This window comes from Prunus mume, linkage group LG3 (assembly GCF_029339155.1).
Source record: "Prunus mume cultivar Tortuosa linkage group LG3, ASM2933915v1, whole genome shotgun sequence".
NCBI lineage: Eukaryota > Viridiplantae > Streptophyta > Magnoliopsida > Rosales > Rosaceae > Prunus > Prunus mume.
In genome coordinates, this window is record NC_142700.1 from 13,929,201 (window position 1) to 13,944,701 (window position 15,501).

A 15,501-nucleotide genomic window follows, 5' to 3' on the forward strand; every position below is an offset into this window, starting at 1 on the left:
AATAAAAGATAGTATTAGTGAGACAACAGAGCGGAGGTAATCCCCAAAATATTCGCGACCGAAACCCTAGAGACAGAGAGATATGATATGGATAACCCCTAGAAGCTTTTTAATTGAGTTCGAATTTGGAGCGCTTTTTCTGATAGGTACGTAAATGGAAACCTTTTTTTTTCTCTATTTAAAACTATGGCATTCAATTCTGAGTTGGCATTGATCTGGGTGAGATTTCGATTTTAGGTTGGATTTCAATGCTAATTTGATTTGTGGGTTTTAGTTGGATTGTGCATTGAAATTGGTCTTTTTAACTTTTTGGAAAGAAAAGTGTTTCTCGGAAGTGGGTTTTGCGTAGAATGTGGTTTGTGTGATTTTGGTTCAGAGAATTCAAGCACATTGGTATTTCAGATCATATGTAAAGATAGTTTTGTGAATTTGAGTTCCATTTGGTGTTGGGTTTGGTGTTTTGGGGATTAAGCCGGAGTTATTTCAAGGCGTGTTTGGATTATAGCTCTGAAGAGGAATTAATTGTGGTGTTTTTGGTGATTTGGAGTATGATTTGGTTGGGGAGCGATTTTTTCAACGATATATTTGCAAATGAATTCTGGGGACGTTGACATGAATTTGGAAGAAGTTTAGTTTGCTTTTGTATAGCATTTTTTGAATTTTGGATTTTGGAAAAAGAATTTGGGTTTCCTGAATGAGAGGCTCTTGTAGAAGAAGAAGGAAATGAAACTTGAAGAATTTGTGGATTTGAAGTTACAATGACTGGAGGGTCATTAGGTCTACGTACAGGGAGCTATGGATCACTACAACAACTACAACTGATACAGAATGGCTTTTCACATAATCTGCCAACACCTGGTCTTACACGCAAGTCTTCCAAGTTGCTTCTTTCAAGTTCGAGGGAGAAGGAAAGAGTTTTGCCCTTTGTATGTAGATTCCTGGGTCGAAAGAGGGTCACAATGCTTCTTTTGGTTGTCCTTGCTCTTTTGGTTTTCGTATTCAATTCCTTCACTGTAAATAAAGGTTTGTTTTTCTTTATCCCTGCGCCTTGTACATCCACACTAATGTACTCATTTGTAACACAGGGATTAGTATGCAGAGTCCTGTTTGATCAAATTTATAGAGTTGATGCATACAAGTATCTAATTGTCTAAGCTTAATACTATTTGATACTCTGAGATTGTCATGATATGGGACATGATTTCACGGATGGAAGAAACATGGTCATTATTTGCACCTTTAGATATTACAAGAAATACATCTGATTGAGTTCACATGCTTGTCAAAGTCGGTACCAATTTTGGTTTCTAGAATGTTTTCTTATTTTCTGTACAAATTTCATTTATTGTTCTCTACATTTCTTTTAAATAAGCTAATGCATTTTTCTTTAATTTTTTATGATGATGTACCAGAAAGCAGTAATGTCATTATCACTCAACATAGTGAAAATGTGATACCTTATCGCAAGGATAGGTCAAGTAGTTCCATAACTTTCGCTGGAATGGAAGATAAACATGACATCAAAATACCTTCTACAGAGAATACTGTGAAAGGAAATGTTAAACATAGAACCCTGATTCCTTCTCCTTCCCATCCCCTTATTCAGCCATCTACTGTTGTTCGTGACCATTGTGAAAATTTTGCATTTCCCCCTCCTCCTCCTCCAACTGATCGAAAACGTTATGGACCACGTCGTAAGTCTTTGCTTTTTTCCTTTTTTCTTTATTCTTTCAGTGATATACCCTGATATTCAATTTGGTTTAACATCTTTTCATGAACTTGAGAAGTTTTCACAAACATTCTGAGCTAATGCATATCCTGTTGATGTACCATTGATTTTGTTCATTTTATTTCAGCATGTCCAGTATGTTATCTACCTGTGGAGCAGGCTATAGCTAGTATGCCAAGCTTCTCCTCAGAATCATCTGTCCTACGTAATTTGACATATGTTTATGATGAAAATCCGATAAGAATTGAACCACATAGAGGTTCTGAATTTGGCGGGTTTCCAACTCTAAAGCAGAGAAATGATTCTTATGATATAAAAGAATCCATGATGGTTCACTGTGGGTATGTTTACTTTTATTATTTGTTTTTCCTTGTTGCTTTTTATTATTAATGAATCGTTGATTCCCTTTTATTTTGCTGATTGCATCCATCATTCTTGTATTCATTTGATGCTTTTCTTGTCAGATTTGTGAAAGGAAGTAAACCTGGTCACCAGTCTGGATTTGATGTTGATGAAGCTGACCTTATGGAGTTGGAGATGTTCCATGATATCATTGTTGCATCAGCTGTCTTTGGTACTTCCGAACTTAAGAAATTGTGGGATGGGATGTTTGCTTAACTATATGCTTGTGGTTACTTTTTCTAATGGTTGTGTCTTTGTTAGGAAACTATGATATAATACAGCAGCCAAAGAACATTAGTGAGTTTTCGAGGAAAAATGTTCCATTCTACATGTTTATTGACGAAGAGACAGAAGCTTATATGAAGAATTCCAGTGTCCTGGGAAACAGTAAGAGGGTAGGATTGTGGAGAATTATTGTTGTTCGTAACGTCCCCTATAGTGATGCAAGGCGTAATGGAAAGGTTAGTTTTTAAAAAAAATTGGTTTGGTTCATCCTTTTAACCACATGCCACAATATAGCTTAGATCATTTGACTTTATTTATTATTTATTTATTTTTGGTTTCAAGGATTTACTGGTGCTTTTAAATGTTTAGTTTCTTCCCAACTGCATTTAGAGATGGGAGATTGGTGTGAAGAAACACACAGAATATACAATTGTCGATTGGTATAATTTGAGCATAAGACCTACACCAAGCTGCCCCAGCCAATTTACCTCCTAAGCCAATGTTGAGGGAACTTGCTTGGTCATGTGTAACCATACTTCATGTCGTGTTCATATACTATTTGGGGGAAATTCTTTTAGACATTTATTCAAGGAAAAAAATATTTTGGATAGATCTGGCTGCAGTGATCGGTTCAAATTCAACTTCCAGTTTAGGTTCTGTTCCAATTGCTGCTTGGCAAGTTGTGTTGAACCTTAACCTGTAAATATTGGGCTTTGCAACTGGAGTTTGGTGTATCTTAGTCAAATTGACACTCCTAACCTTGGTGTTCCCTTTATGCAGTGGTATGGATTTTAGGGAAAGTTAATGTCATCTATTATATCAGGTGGTACTTTTGATTTAATTTAATAGAAATAAAGGTGTTCTATCCACAATTTGCTCAAAAAAGTTCTGGATTAGGAGGGATTTTTTGGGAAGATTTTAGATGTTATTGACACATCATGTTTTTGTGGCAGGTTCCGAAGCTTCTATTGCATAGGCTTTTCCCCAATGTCAGATATTCTTTGTGGATTGATGGAAAGCTTCAGCTTGTGGTGGATCCGTATCAAATCCTTGAGAGGTACACTTCTTTTCTGATTCTGTTCATTAATGCTATGTGGACGCCTGTAATAGCCTAGTTCCGGAGTTTTTGCCTAAGGGTTTAAAAGATGGTTCTTTCCTGAAACAGTTGATGCTGTTAATTTTGGTCCTGTCATGTTACTTGGTACGTTGCAACTATTTAAATATTGAAGGTTCTATAAACAACCTCATATTGTTCACCACTTGTTTGAAACTCTAATTGGCTTTACAGATGATAATCAACTTCCTGCAACATGCAAATTTAATGCTACTCTTGGAAGTTGTATGATGAATTACCTCAGTACAATTTTGTTTATAATTTTCAGTATTAGGAAAAAAAAACTTTGGTTAGATTTGTGCAGAACTATGGTTGCATCACAAAGCCATGACTGGTCACTGGATTCTTCCAGTGAAAGCCGAGCTGTTATCCAACTTTTCCACTTTCTTTTTATTTATTTTTTGGATATTGAAATTGTCAGGTGCCAGAAATTATTGGTTGCTTTGTTGGTATATTTATTGTGTGTTGTAGTAGATCCTCCCCCAACCTGCACTCTATTGTGAAGTTCTGTCAAATGGTCTTTGTTGTCAGTTTTTGGCACTGGGGTTTCTCTTGTTCTATTTTCTGTGATCTTGTAGTTCAAAGTATGCCAAAGTAGACTCTCTGATATACTTGTGTGAAAAGAATGGTAGATTTTAAAATATTGTTGAATTAAAAATTAAAAGGAAATAAAGCTGAAGTAGAGGGTTTGAAAAATAATATTTTTATAACAGGAGGATCTTTAATCATTTTTACCTGAAATATTTTTCTAAACAGTTCCAAAATAATTGACAATATTAACATTTTTGGGGAAAAAGTTTGACATATCTACCCTACCTGTGAAATTGGCAATCAGTCATTGTGTTGTGCAATTATTGATTTTGAGCTTTACATAAACCCTGATGTTTTCAATACTTAAATACTGTTCAGGTTCTTATGGCGTCAGAATGCGAATTTTGCAATCTCAAGGCACTATAGACGGTATGATGTGTTTGAAGAGGCTGAAGCTAACAAAGCTGCTGGAAAGTATGATAACTCCACCATTAATGAGCAGATTGACTTCTATATTAAGGAGGGTTTACAACCTTATTCAGTGGCTAAATTTCCAATAACAAGTGGTAGGTCATTTATTTACGTGCAGTGATATGTAAGCTTATGCGTACATATGACAGCGTATGTATTTCTGCATGTTATAGCTTTTTTTTTTCTTCTCTTTATTTAATCTGGAATTTAGCATTTTGCTCTATGACTTTCTTCAGATGTTCCTGAAGGTTGTGTTATCATAAAGGAGCACATTCCCATCACAAATTTGTTTACCTGCAATTGGTTCAATGAAGTTGATCGCTTTACCTCCAGGGATCAATTAAGCTTCTCCACAGTGAGGGATAAAATCATGGGAAAAGTTAATTGGAGCATTAATATGTTTTTGGATTGTGAGAGGCGCAATTTTGTAATTCAGGTATTAATTTCTTTTAGGAATATCTACGGTGATTGGAAAATTATTCAGTGTATTTTATTCGAAATGCTTTGTTTGTTTTTTGGAATATTGTTAGGGCTTGTCAGGTTGTTGTATGAGTCACAGGGTTCTGTTGACACGTTGACCAGATCTACTAATTATAAGTGGCTTGCTCTGCATTGTCAGAGTCACTAGGTCTTTTTTTGGGTACCACAGAAGCTTGCATCTGTATTTTGCAGTCATGGAGATTTTGATGCATGATTTATTTGGTTGTTGTCTAGATTTAGATGCATTGTTGACGTATAAATTCAAGATCTCTGTATGTTAACAGTGCTCTTTTGAGAGGCTGGGAATTACTTGGATAATGGCTCATTTGCCAAATAACAATCTTATGCTGTGTAAACTGTTCTTTTTGGCTTCATAGCATAATATGCCGGACTAAGTTATGAGGTCCTTTTGTTTCTCTTTCAATTTCTTCCTTTCAATACATTAGGTTTACATGTTATTATATGTTCATTGTGATTGCAATGTACAGGCATACCACCGAGAGTTACTGGAGCACATGCCTCCTCCGCGTCCGCCTAGGACTATTATTCGTCTTCCGCTACCTTTGCCTCAGAGTACCAAATCTGTGAAGACTCCAACTGGGAAGAAGATTTCTCTAAAGCGTGGAAGAGGAGATAAGAAGCGCCATCGTAAGGTTGGTGGTAGTAGAGACAGCAAGTCAATCTAATTGTTCTTTTTTCCCCTTAATAACTTTTTGACTATAGGAAAATGTAATCTCCCTCCCCCTTTGTCACAAATTATACATCACGGGGTAGGAAGATTTGGTTAGATCTGTGCAGGATAGGAAACGACAGATGAAGCGCAAAATTTTGTTTGAGAATTGTTGATATCTATTCGATTGTTTTTTACAAGCACTTTTATCCAGTCTGCTGTCGTGCAAATTTCTGCCATGTTCCTCATGCTTGCTTTACAAATCAGTGACATAAGTATTGTTTGATGTCCCAATCCAGAATCCGTTTCTCAAAATAACCAATAGTATATTGTAATTTGCAATAATCCCACTTTTCAAAAATTTGTTCACAACTTAAATTGAAAACAAAGAAAGCGAAGAAATAGAAAGATGATCCAATTCTACAGTTTGAGGCCTTAATGGGAAAGGCAACCCTGATGCTGGGAAAGATAAAACATACCAGGGAAGCAATAGATATTCACAATTCTGCAGAAAAAAAAAGAAAAGAAAAGAAAAGAGCTTTTAGCTATGGAAGCACATGCACTTGGAAGGTTGGAACTTGTGTGAAACGAGGATGGCACTAGTTTGCTATTCCCGACCAATTATGGCATGCCACATGTGATCACTTTTCCATGTGGCAGTTTGTGATTGGTTGGTGATAGCAAAAGAGTGTTATCCCTATTTCACACAAGTTTTTCGAGAGGAGGAGGCTTGCTTTTGCAAGAATTGATGCTTTGATTTGATTAGGGCTTTGGTCAATACAGAGCTGCAATCATGTAGGATGGATGGTAGGCCTCTTCATCTCCATGTGATCCCATACTGGCCATTAGTTGGCGGTGTCTTGGCAAGTGTGCCATGTTCCCTGAGCAATTTGAGGGGTTGATCAAAGCACAACATAGGCCAATGTCCAAAGATTTAGGGTTTGGCCTCTTTGTAATAAAAAGCCTTTAATAAAAGAATAGCCATTTCCACAGCTGTAGCCTGCAAGTGAGGTCTCATAATGACTTGTTCTTCTATGTAAATCTCAATGTATAAGATATAGCAAAGTTGTGATCATTGGGTTGGTGTCGAGAACAAAGTAATAGCTGTATTGCTTTACAGCCATCCATCTCAAAACATTTGACATTTTTAATCAATAAACTTACTTGATCAAATTTATGTATTTATATGCAGCTGCAGAAGATTCTGTCAGTACCAACTAACAGTCTGAGGTGGGTTTTCTAAATTCTAAGTGAAAAGAAGGTGTTGGCTTGAAAGTGTTCTAACTTGGAGTTGAAATCCTTCCCTTTTAGGCTTTTACTAGATTCTGCTCTGACTGAATTTGAAGAAAGTAACATGGATGCAACGTTCATTTTCTCAATGTATGAAAATTTCAACCCTTTAGGGTTCCAAAAAAAAAAAGAAAAAAAAAAAGAAAAAAAAAGGGGAGAGTTTTGGTACACTTGAGCTACTTTTTCAATATGATAGAGATTTGTTATACAAGCGATAATTTACTCTAAATTAATCTAATATATGAAAAATGAGTTTTGAACTTTAGTACAAAGGGGCAGACTCATTATTCTGGTCTAATTCACGTCGGCAATATGTTAGGGATTTTAAGAACCCTCCCATCTACCCAAAAAGTAGTGAACCATGAAAGAATGAATCATGGCAGGCGCTCAACATCAATTCAAGACATGAAAGCACTTTTCTTTAGGAAAATTGTTAAAGATACAGGGATTTTCATTTTAATACTTTCTCTAGCTACCAAAGAAGTCGATAAGTTGATCAAATTCAGCACCAATGATTAATTGTAATGACTTTGCTTCAAACTGTTTTTTTTATGGGTCTGATTACTTCAAACTTGGTTGATAGATAGCAAACAAATGGTGGCCCAACATAATTCCAAAAACAACATTTTTTTATTTAAAATAAACTGAAAAAAAAATCATGTCGACCCATTGGTTCCATGACCCCACAAATGTTCAATTGCTTGTAGAAGGAAGTAACCAGAAAAGTAAGGCATTTTTTTTGCATGAGGTGTAAGTTTTTGTAGAGGGACAGAAGCAATCTCTTTAGTCTCTGCCATTTATAGAATCTTTAAATATCTACAAACTACAGCTAATCAAATCAAATTCACACAAATAGAAAAGTCCCTCCACTGACAATAAGCGTGTTGTAGTTGCTGGAATTACTCTCTCATCAAAGCAAATTCCCAAAGATGCATTCTTTCTTCCTCTCCCTTTACCAAAAACCCCTCCATCAGTTTCATTTCCTTTCAGAGCCCCAAGGTTTTGTTTGATGTGGAAAACAATGAAAACTAAGGTTAGGGTTTATTTGGGTTTCCTTGTTTGAGGTTTGATTCTTGGTTTTAAGGGTTTTCTTGTGGAGACAATCTTGAATCTTGATCAGTGTTGCCATCTGGGTTTATTGAGTTTTAGAGTGGAAGCTAAGCTAAGGTTAGCTTCTGGTCAATTTACTTGCTCTGGTTTCTGGGATCTCTGAAATGAAAGTTTAGGGTTTAGGGTTTTTGATGAATATGTGATTTTCATCTTTTCTGTGTTGTAACATACATTAAGAGGTTATTGGAAACTGGTTTTGTATGCTTTATGTCATAAGATTATTGGAAATCAGGGTTCAAGAGATTTCTGTTGAGCAGTTTTGGTTGAATAGAATTGAATTGAATGCAAGTTTATTTGTATAGAGAAGAAAGATAAAGGTTTTGCCTGGGGTTTTAAGTAATGGGGTTGTCTGGGTTTTTTCTAATTTGTATGCTCCACTCTGTTATTGCTCTGATTTCTGGAGCCTTGATGATGTTTTACTCCTATGAATTTTATGTGTTCAGCCATGGCCTTGAGACAGCAAGTAAGCTCCAAGGGTCAACACCCCATGATCAGCTTTTAATTCAAACCGCCGATTCCTTATCCGGCTTGCTTCTATTTTCCATTGGATCCCTTTTGTTCATGGTGGCTTTTGTCAAGGACAACAAGTTCCAGAGCTTCTTTGCTAAAGGTTGTGTGTTGCTTCACATTTCCATGGCTATTTGGAGAGTTTACTTTGAGAGGAAACTTGAAGATCTTGCCCGGGATTGGCCAAAGCAGGTCGCCGGAGACATCACACTGGCGCTTTCGTGGTGTTTTCTTCTTGTGTACTCATGGAGGGAGAAGTATGATTAGCAAAGAATTGATGTTACTTTGCTACAAAAATCAGTGGATTGCTGCTTATGGAGGAACACATTGTTGGATGGAATTGTGTGCTTTGGTTCCTCTGCTTCTTGGTCATGTTATGTGGAAATTGCAAGGTGGAGGCTCTTGCTTTGTGCCATAAGATTGCAGAGTTAAAAAAAAAAAAACAGATTTAAGATTTCATTGCTGGTTAGTTTAGTGCTTAAACCTTGTTAATCTTGAACATTCTCTACAAACTGTTTTCCATTTGCAATTTTGCACATTCTGTTGGCCCCATGTTACCGGTGAGCTTGTAAATTTTTTCCCATCATATGATGAATAAAAATTTGGCAAATGTATTTAGCTAATTTCCACTTGATTAATTTTTTATGGCTCACATTCTGAACATTAAACTCATTGTTTTGAAGCATGAATTTGTATCTTACGGCAAATATAATCTTCACATTTTGCCGCTGGCTGTTTTGTAGTTTGTTAAAGTTACCCTAATTTGTTCTGTTTGTTGTCAATATTGACATGCGTTTTTACGGTAAAAAACTTTCTTGCTGGCCCTGTCTGTCAAGGGATTTTGATTTTCTTCCAAACTACCATTTACTAGAACAAAGAACTTGCAGGGTTAGACTTTTCATTCTTTAGATTGTTTGACCTTGGTAGTTTTAAACATAAATAGTTAAGCCTATAATTTCTTAAAGATGTTAAGTTTGTCCAAATTACAGTCTACAGAGCCCATGGCCTAAGAGTTACAAGGCAGCGAGTCAGTCGAACTTATTAGTAACTCTTAATGGGCAGAAAAACTTACTTGTAACGGAAATAGCAAAATAATGTTATCTCCAACTAATAACAAAACGACATATAAAAAAGTTATCTCATGTGTCATTGCGTTATTGAAAGGGATAGTAAAAAGTGCTATCCATTTTGTCATTGTAATTATAAAAATTAAATATTCTTGTTGATATAAGCACCCACTGTCCGGACCAACTGACCTAACTCACGTTTGCAAGAAAATTTTAGACAAAAAGTTGGGGTTAAGCGTCCAAATCACCCAAATGTTTATTATTCTTCTCTCTTTAAAAGAAAAAATTCAAATTGTTAGCGTATTCTTTTCTAGGCCCATTGACTCCTACGCGGCCCAGTTTTAGCCTTGAAAATTTGAGCGGCCAGTTTCGTATTCCAGAGAACATAACCGTCTCTGTTTAACAATTCCAGCTTTTGAGAGCTCGCACTTTCTGTCTTCCAGAAAACACGAGCGTTTGAGTTCGAGAGCTTCTCTTTGTTATTTTCAGCGGTATGTTATTCTTTTCCTTTCTTTTACATTTCTACGACTACTTTCGTTTAGCCTTCTGAGCATATTCCTATCATCATCCTCTTTATCAACACGGTTTTATTATTCTTTTTTTGTTCAAAAAAATACAACAGATTATAGATTTACTTCCATAATCTTGTGGGTATGGCTGTTTTCTTGGTTGATTAAATGGGGTTGCTTTACTTTTCTTTTGGGTTTTCTGTTTTGCCTTTGTGCTGTTAGTTTCTTCTGCTTTTAATAAATATGTGAAATGTGGGAGTGGCTTGTAAGCAAACGCCCACCATATGTTCGAAGAAAAGCCCAAACGGATGTTGGCCAAAGGATATGTCTTGATTGAAATCGATAACTAGTTTCAATTCCTCATCTGGGGTTCTCTGTTTTTGTGTTCCTTCTGTGGATTAGAGCCTGTTTGGAAAAGTATCGACTTCAAAAAATAAGGAGAGAACAAGATTTCTTTTTGAAGCTGAAATGCTCTAGTAAATATTCCCCTGGCTATTACTTTAGAAATTGGTTGAATAGCTTTACAATTGAAATTGGTTAAACGTTTTTATGATATGCAGGGCTAGTCGTTTCTGCTTATTTGGTTTCCTAATGTCTCAGTTTTAATGGTAATTGATTTCATGTATTTATTAGAGGTGTGGATTAGTAGATCTGAAATTGATTGCTTGCTTAAATAAATGGTTTTGTCCTTATGGTGGTTGCCTCTCTTTTACTTGAGCTAGTGACTGATTAGGCAAATCATTAGATGAACAAGTTTAATGCTTCTTTTGTGTATATATTAAGACACCGTATCTCTCTCTTTCATTCTCTCTGTTTGGTTACAATATATTCATATCATGCAACATCCTTAATGAATACATGGTTATCACGAAGACTATGCTCTGCGTTGAATTTGATGTTCTTCATCATCTTTCCATTAGGTACTGTATTTATTCTTCAAAGACTTTGAGAAATGGGTGGAATGCCAACAGAAAATACTTCGTCTGCCTTGGCTTTCCCAGGGTCGCAGCCAAATCAAGGATCAGCGGTCACTACTGCACCTAGCCTGGATACAAAGCCGAAGAAGAAGATCTGCTGTGCTTGCCCGGATACTAAGAAGCTGCGCGATGAATGCATTGTGGAGCATGGTCAAGAGGCTTGCACAAAATGGATCGATGCTCATCTCAGGTGCCTTCGTGCAGAGGGCTTCAATGTTTGAGATTGCCAGAGATGGTTAAGATAATAAATTGAACATTAACCAGTTTTGAAAGAATACATTTATTTTATGTTTACAACATACGAGAAGATAATATCTGAAAGTTCGAAAATAATGCATGGAGAGCTTCTGTTTACCATTAGATGCAATCAAATTTTACTTGTATTTTCTTTTCTTTGAGATTGCAGTCTTAAATTTATAAAGTGCAGTACACATTGGTTGATAAGTTACAGGATTGATCTCAGTATCTGCTTTTGTCTTGTCTAAGTGTAATATTTTTTTGTTAATGGTTGTTTTCTTCCATATGTTTTTTTCCTTTTTGTTACCTGCCTTATGTTGGTTACTTAGAATTGTCATTATGTTGATTACTGTTGGTTCAGAGTTGAACAAAGCTGATTAAAGGAGATGAAAATGTTCAGAGTCTGTAGCCTGCTGGTGATGTAACCAGTTGTTTTAAAATTTTCAGTTTTAAATATATCTCAATCCACTATTACAAGAGCTAAAATTGGTGTATGTTAAATTCTATTGGAGTTCTATATTTTAAGTTAATTTAATTTTAGGTTTTTTGTTATATTGGGAGAAAAGAAATCCCTTTGGGTTTCGAACTTGGGTGTCAAGCAAGGAGGAAGGGGGAGGCCACCACTGTGGTACCTGCTCACTCTCGACAAAATTAATTTTAATTTAACCATGTTGAATTATGACAAACTCAAGTGACAATAAATATAAATTTTAATTTATGCTCGAATTGCATTTTGTTAAAATATTGTTAAAATATGGTGAGTTGGAACTAAGAATAGAAGTATTTTCCATTAAAATATCCATAAAGTCCTTGACAAGCTAATGCCTTGATAATTTATTACCAGTACGGATTGAAGTGGAATGACCAGCGTGCTTGAAATATTTTATAATGAAGTGGGATTTCCCGTTCTGCGTTTTGTTGTACAATTTTATTTCCAAACAAGATAATCTCAAGCATTCCAAGACATCATCTTTCTTTTGATGCTACTCCCAAGATACAAAAGGGTTTCAAATCCAGAATATATTGAACATAATCCATTATATTTTATGTAAAAAGATCGTGTTCTTTTGTTTCCCTACATTTATTTTATAAATTACGGTTGCAGATATGTGGGTTAAGTCAATTGATCAAAACAATGCATCTCTCTTCTTGCACTCGAGTAATTGGTCATCTCCCAGTACATTAAAGTAGTTTAATAAATCAATTTGTTAAAAAAAAAAAAGAAAAAAAAAAGATGACAAGAGTATATTAATAATATTTCATTGACCATCACAAAGGCCACGAACGATGGCCATTACAATTACATTACAAGACACAATGAAAGATACAGAACACAGACATGATGAGCGACAGCAGAGACAGAGACTACATGTCACTCAACAGACTCAAAATACAATAACAAACACAAAGCCACAATGTTATTTCCCATAATTACTTTATTAAGGACTTCACAATCCCATAATTAAAACGACACTTTTATTAATCACGTATTAAGTGTGGGCTTAATGACCACATTTGCAGTCCACACAGGAGCAGCTTGGGCTGCAGTTGCACTTTCCATCGTTCTCAGCTGCTGGGGAATCCATGATCACAGTGTCCATGGAGCTGCAAATCAAATCAAATTCTCCATGTTAGCCTTAAAGTTGTCAAAGGAAGCAAAGAGAAGAAAAATAATTTAGTCTTAAAAAATAGGTTCATTTAAAAAAAATTGTTTTCATAAAACAAACAATAAAAAGATGATCTTTATTTTTCATAAAACAAGTAATAGGTGCTTTATTTAGAGAAAAAATAGGTTCATTTAACAAAAATGTTTTTCAAAAACTAAACAATAAATAGATTATCAAATTATTTTTCAGCAAAATTAGAATGTACAATATTATTCATAAAACTATAATAAAATAGATTACTGGTCGTATAATTCATAAAAGGAAAACAACATAATTTTTATTATTAAATAAACCAAAACGTTAATCACCTATAGATTACTAATACGTTAATGTTGAATTTAATATTTAATTTTAAATAAGTTTCTAAATTAATTCCTGCATCCATTATAACCATTTGGAGATCTTTCCAAATTCAACGTGTGTCATTAGTTACACTTACATCCCTTTATAACACATTAACTTATAAATAAGGGTAGTTTTGGAATCCGAAAAATACAATAAATCAGATTTTAGGTTATATTAGGTAACTTACTTAGTTGGATCCTAGTCATCATGCATTATTTGAAAAAATTAGGTATTTTAAATAGAAAAATAAAAGAAAGGGTTGTAGGTGATTTAAAATGAATTTTATGGGTCTAAGCCCAATTTACTATAAAAGGGTATTGAGGTACGTACCGGTTCTCAGTCTCAACTATGACCAAGTCGTAGCTGTTTCCCTTCTTCCTGCAATTTCAGAGAATTGGTATGTTAATGCTCAGATGGCATGTATATATGCACCAAGTTGATTGGAAAAGCTAAACCAATTCAAAGAAGTGTAAAGCATGTTGAAGAATGTAAAGTCCACAACTAAATACAATATGTAATGAGTGGTTCTATAATTATTAGCACCGAGACCTTTTGTGATAAAACTCTACACTTATTAGGCTATGTAGGTGGTTATAAGTTGGAGATAATATCAAGTAGTAGGGGGTTGGTCCGTATCTCTGAATCATTTCTTGCTAGGTGGGTGTGTGTTTGTTTAAAGCTACATGAACTACTTAACCATACACAAACTTGAGCATATAAGCTCCATAATCATTCGTAAAACTCAACTGTATATTAATTTCAATGCAAGAATTACGCATCAACTTATATAAAATGACAATTATAAAGAAGCACTTACGTGCACTTGCTGCTGTCAGAGCAGTCACAGTCGGCACACTTGCTCGACATATTGCTTCTTGAGGTAAAAAAATGAACTAAGACAAGATGGTTTTTTGTTTAAGAGGCTTGAATGTAATTGCTTTGCTTTGCTATATCTCCAAGCTCTGCAACTTGGTCTGAATTTATAGAGATGCATGGAGAGAGAGAGAGAGAGAGAGAGAGAGAGAGAGAGGAAAGAGGGGGATGGGTGAGGTGGTGTGTGGGGTGTGCTAGTTACTGATGGTGGGGACCTCAAGGACATGAGAGAAGCACACGTCTCCCAAGAAACGTCCGAAGGAATCTTAATAATGGAGGGCTTGGCCTCTTATCCTCCTCTCATGTCTACTTCATTTCTCTTTTGTACAAGACGACCCAAATCACTGCATACACACGCATATTGAGATATGAAGATATGCCATCCCCTCTCACTGTCAACTTCTCAACTCATGAATTGGCAAGATTATTAATTATATTGTCCACCAAAAGCTCTTTAATTTGTAGCATATAACTAATGGATATTAGCACCTTGAAAAGACTGAAAAAAAAAACACGAATTATACTATCCTTCATCTTTCTTATTAGATTGGATTTTCAGATTTCATATTTATGATTCATGTCTTGCCGTGTGTTAAAATTTATAACACATGATGTGTTTTAATTGAACACGGTGCATTGTCACTCAACATGCCCGCGTAACATCTTTCATGTGTTAAAATGGGTCATATGTTTTAACAAGTAGTACATGTCACCTAACTTTTCATGTGGCATGGCACTCTCCGTCCTAGTTATTCTCCTTTAGCTACAAACTGTAAGTACGTTTGCAGCAGAAAATGAATGGCATCAACCTAATTTGTAGCAGAATAATATCGCACTTTTTTCAGCCATTAAAAAAAAAAATCGTGATTAGAATTAGTTCACAAAACGAAAGGCATTTTAAAAGGTTACTAGAAAGCACAAATTCCCTACGAGTTTTGACCATCCAAGGGTTAGAGTACGTAGTTGCCAAACTTGGCATCATACAATGGAGACTTGAACATATTTGCTTCAAACTAACTTGGAAGAAACAAAACCAAGTCGGCAATTTGTCCCTAACTTGGGTTTATGCAGACCAAAGTTCTGCCACAAACCCTAATTTTGTTTTTTTAGTCGGAAAGCCTAATTTTGTTTGCTTTCAAATGGCTTGTCCAATATAGATCCCTACATTTTCTATTTCCTAAACATATACCCATCACTCTATAAATCTATGTGTAAAACCCAATTTCAAATTTAAATGACTAGTAGGATATAAGAGGTCGTAGTATTTCTATGTTTTTACATCATTGCCACTAAACTT

General features: G+C 35.3%; 4 protein-coding genes across 7 annotated transcripts; 3 read left to right on the forward strand and 1 right to left on the reverse strand.

Moving 5' to 3' along the window:
* On the forward strand, window positions 1-5,825 carry LOC103326206 (tRNA (met) cytidine acetyltransferase, putative (DUF616)). Of its 2 annotated transcripts, none has more exons than XM_008228410.3 (10): window positions 1-146; window positions 238-1,023; window positions 1,413-1,694; window positions 1,857-2,070; window positions 2,194-2,303; window positions 2,393-2,592; window positions 3,310-3,413; window positions 4,380-4,567; window positions 4,709-4,908; window positions 5,441-5,825. In XM_008228410.3, the coding sequence occupies exons 2-10, from the start codon at window positions 759-761 to the stop codon at window positions 5,636-5,638; spliced, it is 1,761 nt and encodes a 586-aa protein (XP_008226632.2). In that variant the 5' UTR covers window positions 1-146; window positions 238-758; the 3' UTR covers window positions 5,639-5,825. The 2 variants fall into 2 exon arrangements, with proteins under 2 accessions (XP_008226632.2, XP_008226633.2); XM_008228411.3 differs by having other exon boundaries at window positions 6-146; window positions 712-1,023.
* Window positions 5,826-7,659: 1,834 nt separating this feature from the next.
* Window positions 7,660-9,152, forward strand: LOC103326207 (uncharacterized). The gene has a single exon (XM_008228412.3). It carries the CDS (start codon window positions 8,362-8,364, stop codon window positions 8,794-8,796), a length of 435 nt encoding a protein of 144 aa, XP_008226634.1. The 5' UTR covers window positions 7,660-8,361; the 3' UTR covers window positions 8,797-9,152.
* A 777-nt stretch (window positions 9,153-9,929) lies between these two features.
* On the forward strand, window positions 9,930-11,530 carry LOC103326208 (cytochrome c oxidase copper chaperone 1). 3 transcript variants are annotated; one of them, XM_008228413.2, is made up of 2 exons: window positions 9,930-10,087; window positions 11,026-11,530. In XM_008228413.2, exon 2 carries the CDS (start codon window positions 11,058-11,060, stop codon window positions 11,301-11,303), a length of 246 nt encoding a protein of 81 aa, XP_008226635.1. In that variant the 5' UTR covers window positions 9,930-10,087; window positions 11,026-11,057; the 3' UTR covers window positions 11,304-11,530. The 3 variants fall into 3 exon arrangements, with proteins under 3 accessions (XP_008226635.1, XP_088903919.1, XP_088903920.1); XM_089047793.1 differs by lacking the exon at window positions 9,930-10,087 and adding an exon at window positions 10,132-10,247; XM_089047794.1 differs by lacking the exon at window positions 9,930-10,087 and adding an exon at window positions 10,276-10,581.
* A 1,033-nt stretch (window positions 11,531-12,563) lies between these two features.
* Window positions 12,564-14,302, reverse strand: MT3 (metallothionein 3). Its single transcript, XM_089047795.1, has 3 exons — window positions 14,149-14,302; window positions 13,662-13,709; window positions 12,564-12,924 (listed from the first exon to the last, which is right to left on the reverse strand). The coding sequence occupies exons 1-3, from the start codon at window positions 14,196-14,198 to the stop codon at window positions 12,822-12,824; spliced, it is 201 nt and encodes a 66-aa protein (XP_088903921.1). The 5' UTR covers window positions 14,199-14,302; the 3' UTR covers window positions 12,564-12,821.
* Window positions 14,303-15,501: the final 1,199 nt, after the last annotated feature.